At 36.5% G+C, this 11,239-nt stretch overlaps 1 protein-coding gene across 1 annotated transcript in view; it reads left to right on the top strand.

Annotated features, from left to right (window-relative positions):
- neo1b (neogenin 1b) overlaps positions 1-11,239 on the top strand; it is a 147,174-nt gene that overhangs the window by 83,953 nt on the left and 51,982 nt on the right. The window contains exons 5-6 of the mRNA XM_016559457.1: positions 6,920-7,056; positions 10,674-10,828. Coding sequence (XP_016414943.1) covers positions 6,920-7,056; positions 10,674-10,828 — 292 coding nt within the window. The remainder of the gene's footprint in view (positions 1-6,919; positions 7,057-10,673; positions 10,829-11,239) is intronic.

Here is an 11,239-nt window from a genome sequence, read left to right as displayed (position 1 = left end):
AATGTTACACTGAATGACATTTTAGTGGGTGTCTTCTGTAAATCAGGGAAAAATGTATGGTATTTATTTTTTGCTCAGAAAAACCAAAAACAAAATTGCAATTAAATTAAACAGAAATTTATACACACATATATTATGTAAACAAAAACTTTTATTTTGGATGTGATTAATCGCGATTAATCGTTTGACAGCACTAATATGTATGTATGCATGTATGTATGTATTTATAGTTGATTTTATTTCAGCTTTATTTCAATTATTGAAAATTATTTTGGATAGTTTAAGTTAACAGTAACAACACTTTGGTGCAGTGGTTGTGAAAGTCACTCCAATTTTTTTCAGTAAATGTAAAAATGTAATCTTCATATTCTTTTATCCTGATGAAAGCACACAGAAGACTGAGCTTAACATCTGTGAATGAGATTGGAGGATTGTGTAGGTGTTGTATATAGGAAACCTCTAGACTTGCTAATGGAGGGCAAATGCTCAGCCTCTTTTCTGACAGTTGCTGCCCTAATAAGATTGGGGATAAAGCTCCATCCCTGCTGCGGCCCATGCAAAATTAATGATGTTTTTCTTTCTTTTATACATTTTATTTTGGAATACAATTTGGGAATTGTAGATGGAAAGTTCTTTGAGAAATGAAATCCAGAAAGAGAGAATGAAAGTATATGTATGGAAGCAGAGCAAAACTGTCCTGTGTGTGTTTCTTTTGTGAATACACAGTACACATACATATATAATGTAAACAAAAACTTTTATTTTGGATGCGATTAATCGCGATTAAGCGTTTGACAGCACTAATATATATACACACACACACACACACACACAATTTTTAAGTTTTAAACAGTTTTTTTTAAACCAAAAAAAACTAAAAAATCCTGTATGAAATGAGATGAAAAGATTTTTGCAGCATCATTTAGGGTTCATATCGTGATCATGCCGATGGCACATTAAAATGCTGTCTGTGTAGGCAGCTGATTAGTGTTTGGACCAGAGCCATTGTCTTCAAAGAATTTCATTCAGATTGGTTGAGATTCAGCCCTGTTCTGCTGCCGTCTGTTGAGATGCATCCTCGCCTCTTCGATCCCACCCACCGTAATTTGAAACGACGCATTCCATAAAGAGTGAATTGATCGTATCAAAGAGCTGAGCAGACTAATCATGACCTGTTTAAGCCTCTAACTACCCCCTTCAGCTCGCGTGCGTCGCATCCCGACCTCGTCTCTCTCGGCTTCCTCCGATGAGGCTTGTTGTCAGTTCACGCTGTCGATTGAAAGCGGCTAAATGTCTAATTGCGGTTCTTTGCCGGTTGTCTCTGCAGGACCGATGATTGCTGACAGACTCCATTTACAGCGTAATTGCTTCTCTCATGGTCTTCGGGCGATGTAATGTATTCCTGATGCTGGATACATTCTAATAATGTCATATTACCCACAATGCCCAGTCCCTCAGAGGGGTAGACAGAGTCCATCATGGCTCACACAACATCTGTAGTCTGTGGATGTGTGTCAGTGCGTATCTGCATGTGTGTAATCCAAATCTTCCCTTCAGAGTTTCATTTTTCCCTGTAGAGTTTCAGTCTTTACTCTGGTAAAAACCCCACTGTGAGTGAAGACACACTAGATTGCTCCGCTTCTCTCACAGGAGATTGGGTTTAGACTGTGATTGAAATGATTTTAAAGGAAACTTCACCTAAAAATAGATTTTTCTATTATGTTTCAGAATTTTGAAGCACTAATACAGGATTTTTAAAGACTCTTAAAGGGATAGTTCCTTTAAGGAGATCGGTAAAATAGTCCATGTGACATCAGGGGTTCAGCCGTAATATTACGAAGCTACGAGAATACTTTTTGTACGCAAAAGAAAAAAAAAACGATTCAACAATTTGTCTCCTCCGCGTCACCCTATAGCGCCATTTTGGAGAGTATCCTCCAAAATGGTGAGCTTCGTAATATTACGGTTGAACCCCTGATGTCACATGGATTATTTTACCGATCTCCTTGCTACGTTTCTGAGCCTTGATCGTGTTAGGATCCTTGCTGTCTATGGGAGGGTCAGAGCTCACAGATTCCATCAGAAACATCTTAATTTGTGTTCCGAAGATGAACGGAGGTCTTACGGGTTTGGAACGACATGAGGGCGAGTAATTAATGACAGAATTTTCATTTTTGGATGAACTATCCATTTAAAGTTGCAGTTCAAATGGTATGATAGCTTTGTGTGACAGATCAAAATTTAGGTTGATCCATTATAACATTTCTAAATGTTTAAGTCCATATTGGATATGTATGACAAATATTACATATTTAATTGTGCATGCTCATTTCTTGTATTTTTTTCTTTTCATTTAATATGCCTTTCCCATCATCTAAAGCTCACTTAAATGTAGTCTTTAAAATAAAATACAAATTTAACAACACTGTTAAATGTAATGTTTACCAAATGTCAAATATATATGCGAGTAAAAATATGTAAGTGTAAAATGAAATAAATGCTGCTATTTATTTATTTATTCCTTGTTAAGAACCTCTTTCATGCCTTTAATTTTGTTTCATATTTTTTGTTCTTTTTTTTTTTTTACCTTGTTAAATACCGTACATTTTAAAAATGTAATTACATTTTTATCTGTTTAGAGGTCACTATAAACTGTTGACTGGAATGGAACTGTGTGAAAATTCTTTTAAAGCACCATACTGGTTTAGAATGACATTAGGGGAGAGTAAACAATGGCAATTTTGTTATTGCGTGAACTAAGCTTTTAAGGTAGTAAAATGCCAAGCTTAAAACGTTCAAATCTTGTATGCTTAGAGGCCTTAAATTTCAGCATGGAGAACCGGTGTTGAATAAGTCACATTCTTCGCCCTCCTCCATTGTTTGCTTCTCTGGCATGTTGTTGTAAGTCTAATCTGTAGATTGTGGAACGGCTTGCGGGAACTGAATAAACAAATTCACCATGTGTTGGTGTGTGAAAACATCCTTATCAGCTCAGACGCTCATTCATTACTGGCCACGCATAAACACTCATTTAGAGCCAATCCCTTGAGTGATTTCTGATAAATGCTTTCTGATCTGAGGCCGGTTTCTCCATGTTTGGAATCATTTAAAGAGTGTCGGATATGAACAGGAAGCTGACAGGGGTCGACCCAGATCATCACACAGCTGTAATTGTCTTATCTCACGTTTGAATCTCATGGATTAGAGCCGGAATGCTGTTTAGTGCTTTACAGAAAGCCAGCGGATCACGGAGGAATTCTTGGGATGAATGCGAATGGCATTCTTCACTGACAAGAACACGTTTTGTCCTCGCTGATGTGGATGAACCAGCCAGAGACTGAGCAGTTTTGTGTATTCCAGACGGGATGCGGTAAGATGGACGTTTGTGTTGACGACAGATACTCGACCTCTTCTCAACACAAACATCAGCCTGGAGTATTTGCAAGGGGAACATTGTAATATAAGTGTATTGTAAATCCAGTCAGGTGTCGCACACAAACGCACCTTCAGCAGTCCCTCTGAGGCGCCAATGCTGGATGAATGGGTGTAAATTTTCAACGAGCACTTCCTCTTTGTGCAGTACTCTGATTTATGTTTTTTTTTTCCAATAGTAATATCATGCATTCTACTTCGAAATCTCGCTCTCATGTTTATATTTACGACGTACAACATCCTGGAAGTGTTTGCATGTGTTTTAAACATTTATAGTACATTTATTACGTTTTTAATGGTTGATCAGCGTTAGCAAACAACAGTAAATTTAAACTGGCCTTTGAATGGAAGAATTCTGGGAAATGGAGGATAATAAATCCTAACATAAGAATCCTTCTGAAGTTAATGTTCAGCCAGATGTTCTCAAAGATAAAGTTTAAGAGAATAACACTTGATTGTATCTTTTTTCCCTGTATCCATCAGGGTTTAAAAAGTGTAATTTAATTTTAGTTTTAAATAAATCAGATGTTATCAAGTGTGTGGTTTTGTTTGGGACAATTATTAGCAAATTAAATATTCATGGGTTGAATTTTGTGCTAATTTAAAGGAAGTTCACCCAAAAAAAATTATTTATTTATTTATTTATTTTTTTACCCAATCTCTTTGCCATAAAATGACAAAACGGTAGTGACCATTTAAATTTTATTTTTAATTTAATATATTAAAATAGATTTAATTGTTATAAAAAAGTTTAAGTTTTATAAATGTTGTCATTTTTATTTTATCATTTTATTATATCTATATAGCTTAGTAATAAACTATATTTCAGTTCAAGTTAAACTAAACATAAATATTACATTTTTATATTAAATATTAAAATGTAAATGTTGCCTTGTAAACTAAGTGAAAAAAAATATTTTATTTTAAATTTATAGATTTTTATTTCAAATAACACTTTTTTTTATGGTTTTAGTTTAAATTTTCAGCCTTCAGTTTTGAGTGAATAAACAATGTCAAAGTGCAAAAAAAGGGCTCAGTGCATTTTAAAATCTACAAAGGAACATAATGTCAAAATAGGCTGAACTATTCCTTTAAAAACAAACTTTTTACCCATCATGCTCTGTTACCCTCCTCCAGTCTGGTGCATTAATGCTGTGCTAAAAGACCATTAACAAGGCTCTTTGTACTTTATAGACTCATCTTCTTTTTAATTTCTTTTTTTAATTATCCGGCCTTGGACGCCGCCTCCTCCTCAGGTCTCTCAGGGGCTCCCTGTAGCGTTCACGGTTGCAGCGTCATCTGACTTCTGTCATCTCATGCGTTAAACGAATCTCTCGTTGGGTTCGTGGACCTGGTTTTTCAGAGCGGCGCCTGCTGTCTCATCACAGACAAACAGTGGCTGGGGGTGCTAAATATAGCTGCCGCTTGAGTGGCGCTCCTGTGATCAGGTGCTTTGTGTGCAAGCTCTGAAACATTCATGTTCATTGATTCTTATGAAGGTATTAGTTTTTGATGAATTTTCTCACAATGTTTGAAGAAAACATTGTAAGAATTGATTCTTCTTTTAATATTACATTTTTTAAGCTGGTAACAAAGTTCTCAAAAAGTTTGTTTAAAAGGACGTTTCTGTAATAGAAAGCCAGCGGTGTAGACTTTTGTTATGGTAAGAGCTACATGATTTTTAAAATGACATAATTGTCTAGTAGCAAACGGCTTCCATTAATTTTCATGCTAAAGTCTAGAAAAAACTGTTTTCTAATGAATAATAATGTTTCTAGATTAAGTTGTTCATAAAAATGACATTGACAGAATGTTTTCAACGTTATCCTAAACTTCAAACATTCTAATAATGTTCAAACATTCTAAAAATGTATAAACCCGGATTTTAAACTCAAGTAGAGTGAATTTGTGAAAATTTGTTCATAAAAACATTCATTCTGAAATGGTTAAATTCTTGTCAATTTCTAACAACATAAATGGTTTTCAGAGCATTTTTAGCATTTCTTCAAGTACGTCATTAGAAATTCACATATTTGTGTTTATGCAACATTTATGCAATAATTTACACTACCGTTCAGAAGTTGGGGTTGGTAAGATTGCATTTAGAAAGCTGCATTTATTTGATCAAAATACAGTAAAAACCGTAATATTGTAAAATATTATTACAATTTAAAAGAACTGTTTTCTGTGTGGATATATAGTCAAATGTAAATTATTCCTGTGATCAAAGCATCATTACTCCAGTCTTCAGTAGGGCTCCATGCGCTTTCGAATCGCTCTCGCGGATGTCAAACACTGATCGAGCTGCGTCGCACCTCTTCTAGTCGAACTGGCTAGTGCTGCAGGCTTATTGGCTCACTGACGCTGATGAGATTAACCCCTTAGGTATTGAAATTTGGTACCGAACGACGAGATGTTTTTCGATACTCGATGGTATCGAGGCATTTCGGTCGGTGCCTAAAAAGTATCGAACTCGATACCCAGCCCTAGTCTTCAGTGTCACGTGATCCTTCATAAATCATTCTAATATGCTGATTTGCTGCTCAAGAAACATTTATTATTATTATTTTCAATGCTGAAAACAGATGTGCTACTTCATGTTTTTGTGGGGACCATGATGCATTTTAACTTTAAGGATTTTTTGATTAATAGAAAGTTCAAAAGAACAGCATTTATTTGAAATAGAAATAGTTTCTAACATATTTTTACTGCCACTTTTGATCAGTTTAATGCGTCTTTGCTGAATGAATGTATTCATTTCTTTTTATACTGACACCAAACGTTTGAATGGTAATGCATGCTATTTAAAATTGCTGCATTCATGTCTCAGTTGCTATTAGAATTCACACCAGTTTACACCAGAATTGGCTCAGCCGTTGTCATTGTCACTGTGAGCTGCAGTTTGACACTCGGGTGTGTTGGAAGAAGCTTCTTGACGAGTGAGCGGGTGGATTTTGCTGGGTGAATGTGGGAAGGCATCGTTCCTGGCTGGTTTACTCTCCGTTCTTAGTCAAACTCAGTAATTGGTGATTTCTTTTCTTTCCCCTCTAGGGGTGTTTTTCTAATAAAGCGACGTGAGGTTTGGAGGTCTGACTATGTTCAGCGGGACCCTGTCGACTCTTCATCCTTCCTCTTTGCTTTCTCTCCTCTGTTGTGTGTGACTATTGATTTTTTTTTTTCTTTCCATTCTCAGCTCATCTTAGATTAACTCTCTGTCTCTTCCTGCCTCCGAATCATTGGGGAGGAACCGGGAACAGTAGTTTGTTTTTCTCGAGAAACCTCCAGTGAAACACTCTGGGGAAGTTGCTTTCAGTGCAATCAAGCCATAAAGGAAAAGCAGCAGGAAATGAAATCCATACTGTATCCTGTTTTCGATTCCATCTCAATCCGGCATTACAGTGGCGTTCCTGAAAACGCTGAGAGCAAAAGTCGTTTTAACACATCCTCATCTCCTCGTGTCTCTTTCTCTGTGTTTTTTTTTTTCCAGCCATGAGCGTTTTGCTGTGATTGGCAGGGGAAGCCTGCAGATCGTCAACCTGACCGAAGAGGATGCTGGGATATACGTCTGCCAGACGGACAGCGGCAACATGACCAGCGAGATCCAGGCAGAGCTCACGGTGCACGGTACATTTCACGAAAACATTCAATTCAGCACAAACAGACTCACGAAGCAGCACTAAACCTCCCGTATGTAATTATGAGCAACATTGTTCAGGCTTTTGAGACTCGCACGTGTCTAGACGGCATTTCCTCTGCGGAGGAGGAACTTCAAAGCGTTGTTTTGTTTTTATTTATTTATTTTTTTCTGTATTATTTTCATCTCTTGGCATAGGATTTATTTTTTTGGAGAGTCAGTGGGAATTTACAGCTCCGTCTAATGTGGAGTTTTGCATGGAAACACTTTTAAAAGACTCTGCTCTCTAGATATGAGTTAATGCATGCACAACTCAAACCCATAGCTATAATTTTGACTAAATGTGGCCACCTGACCACCCATAATTTCCTTTTTTACATGTGCACAGGTAAATGCAGTGGTCACAAATAGCCTGAGAGTGGTCATTCATTCAAAAAGTGCTGCAGAAAACGCAGAGGAAATTACTGGCCTTACAAAAAGTCTGTAAAATCATTATAACATAATTGTAGCATTAAGTTGAATGTGACAAGTTACATATAATGGTTTTTGGTATTCTCATGTTTGATGAATGAGGCTGAATTTGTGTGCACTACTTTGTTTGAATGCCCTTTTTAACATTTTCACTTTGTAGCAAAGTTTTCACAAGGTTTCAAGTGCTACATTTCTGATATTTTTTTGAAGTTTTGTCTCATTAAAAACTGTCAGGCTACTGAAAAATATAGTTACTGTAAGTTAATTGTATGATTTCATGATCTTAGATTAAAGGAATAGTTCACCCAAAAATTAAAATGCACAAAATGTCCTTACCCTCAGGCCATCCCAGATGTAGATGAGTTTATTTTTTATTAGAACAGATTTGGAGAAATGTAGCATTACATCACTTGCTCAAAAGTGGATCCTCTGCAGTGAATGGGTGCCGTCAGAATGAGAGTCCAAACAGCTGATAAAAACACCACAATAATCCACACCACTCCAGTCCAGCAATTAATCTTGTGAAGTGAAAAACTGTTTGCAAGAAACAAATCCAACAGCTAAAATATGAGTCCTCTGTTCATAGTATATGTTTATCCAGAAATTAGGAGAAAAATATGTACATTTTAATGTGAGAGTACAACACGATACAGACTTTTTCTCTGGCGGAAGTAATATAATGGATATAGGACTCATAATTTACCCGGAAACAATGGTTTGAAGATGTACTGGAGTGGTGTGGATTATTGTGATGTTATTATCAGATGTTTGGACCACTGATCTATAATAGAGAACTGGATTGCTCACGATGTCATGAAAGTGAAGCCTCCGCGCCGCCATATTGCTATTCTCCAGTATTCCCATACATTCTATTGAATTAATAGGAAACCTTACGATTTTAATGAGAAAACATCAACAAGGCGTTTTTATATCTGAAATAATCCTGTACATTCTTACAATGCAAACGTCCTAAGCATGCAAACGGTTATTTGTTTAATGTCTGGAATTTCCCCTGCTTATTAAAAAGTTACGTTCATTTACATTACAGTAGCGAACATCAGATGAACATGACGAACATCAGACAGACAAAATCCTCAGCATATGCATTACTAATGACAGTGCTCATTCTGAAATCTGAATAAACATTTGTGCTTTGTATAAAAAAAAACTTTAATTTGCCTTGTACAGTTATTCACTTTTTATGTAATTTTGTTATAGTGTTTTTATTCGTGCAGTAGGCTAACTGCAAATGTTTCAACAATGATTTCGTTAACAGCATTCATTTTGAAGCAGGTAATGATTTAAACGTTGGTTAAATTAATTATTAATTTGACATATATACATAACAATTTACATGGAAACGGTAATGCTAGTAAAACGGCATATTTGCGCGATCTTGGAGAGTCTGAAATAGATGTTGCTCAATCAGGACATTAAAAATATACACATCATAACTTTTTCAGAGAAATAACGCTGACTACATATTGTACGGACTTAAAGACATGAAGCCTTATTTCCAAGATGATGCATGGTAAGCTTTTCATTTCAATACAACATAGTAACAGAGGCTTGTATTGTATTATTCATTGTATATACGAATCAATTTCTCATACTAATACCAGACATATCTTCATGGTTCATATTTCCTGCATAATTCCGTACATAAAGAAATATATTTTGTGTTGGATGTGCGCAGCAGACACACCCACCTTAAAGGGTTAGTTCACCCAAAAATGAACATTCTGTCATTAACCTCCTGGGGTCGACAGTTCCGGCGGCGGAACTTTTTGCAGATTTGAATGTTGACAGCGAAAAGAACTAAAATGCTCCTTCATACTTGATCGTACATATAAGAGTAATACAGCATTTCAATCTGTAAAGGGTCTAATATATATATATATACATACATACATATATATATATATATATATATATATAATGTAAGAAATGTAAGAAATCGATTCTTTTATTCAACATATGTTTAAATATATTATATTCAAATCTCAGAATTATGAAAATCAGAACAAAAAAGGTTGTGCATATTTTAGTGTATACTTCAGTTCTATATGTTTCAGTTTAGTGCTTGTGTCAATCCTGCACACTTCAGTCATCTGCAGTTGCTGAATTAAATATGGAGAATGAGGTCATGTGACAATGTAGCACGGTGGTCTCAAACTCAGTTCCTGGAGGGCCACAGCTGTGCAGAGTTTAGCTCCAACTCACACCTGCTCAGAAGTCTCTAGTAATCCTGAAGAGATTGATTAGCTGGATCAGGTGTGCTTGATTAGGCTTGGAGCTAAACTGTACAGAGCTGTGGCCCTCCAGGAATTGAGTTTGAGACCATTGATGTAGCATATTAATGTTATTGGTATACTTTTTCACATAGGCCTACTACTTGTTTTTAAAAGCATTAGATGGTATACAGTATGTGCTGCGCAGTAAACAAGTATTCCATTGAGAACACAGCCGGTGTGAAACCAGTCCTGCAGGAGTCTGAGGGTCAGAAGATCGAACTCAAGTTCATCCAAACAACAAAACCAAGTCTGTAAACAGCATAATTCACCAAGGCTGATGCTGGAGAGGAACAACAGTGTGATTTTGCGCTTTAGAGAATTGAGATCACACCACAAACAGTGACTGCCAGAGATTGTTAGCGTAGCAGAGTTCAAGGAAACGAATCTTCCTCTGTTTCTCCCCTCCAACTGACAGCAGATGGAGCGCTGTTGATTTTCTTTGTCTCTTGTTGATTTTAGAAGGTGAAGCTGGGCGTGAAAAATACAGAATCAGTCATCCTTGACGCACTTTTGCCAGCCGCTGATAAGAAAACCACCTCTGAATCTGAAACTCTTGTTATATTTAGCGACTCTGTGTTCTTGTTATACACATCCTCCATTACCTGCACAACTTACAAACATCAGGAGAGGATGCAAACTAGCTTGTTCCCTGATGGATGCGGTTGCTATAGGAACTGCGAAGGAGGTTTAGAGGAAACTCACTTTACCTGCCGCTACCTGTCCCAGCACAGCCACGTCTGTCACACGAATCCCAGCGATGGGATGTTGCACTTTTATTGCGTAATGCACCCTGTGACCTCCTCTCTAGTTCATACCTGCATTTATTAATTTTCTTCTTCTAGTTCCTCCACGGTTCTTGACGAGACCCTCCAACACTTACGCCCAGGAGTCCATGGACATCATCTTTGAGTGTGACGTCACCGGCTCGCCGCCGCCCACCGTCAAATGGATGAAGGATGGAGACACGGTCATTCCCAGTGATTATTTCAGGATAGTGGTACGTTAGACCCCCTTGATGATACACGTTTATCCGTGATTATATACAGTAAACCATTTAAACCGTTCTTTCCTCTTTTTAAATGTATTTGTTTATTTTATTTAATGATTAATCTTTTTTTAAAACAAAGTGGTCAGTGAAATAAAGTGCTTAAAATCTAGATGGTATTTGCTTATGTGTAATCTTGTTACCAACCATTTTTAATCCTTTATTTTATTGTATTTTATTTCAAAAAAAAAATTCACTTTTACAGTTTTAAATCTGGATTATTGTAAAAATATGTTCTATTTTACTTGTGTTTTATTCTTTGCCATTTTCCAGTCCTGTTACTGACACTTTTACCTGTATGAATAAAGTTTAAAGTAATGATTTTTAGTAGGGATGCACCGAAATGAAAATTCTGGGCCGAAA

The sequence above is a fragment of the Sinocyclocheilus rhinocerous genome, unplaced genomic scaffold, assembly GCF_001515625.1.
Source record: "Sinocyclocheilus rhinocerous isolate Xijiao unplaced genomic scaffold, SAMN03320098_v1.1 scaffold1099, whole genome shotgun sequence".
NCBI lineage: Eukaryota > Metazoa > Chordata > Actinopteri > Cypriniformes > Cyprinidae > Sinocyclocheilus > Sinocyclocheilus rhinocerous.
Note: the sequence above shows the minus strand (reverse complement) of the source record. Positions and strands in the feature narration are given on the sequence as shown.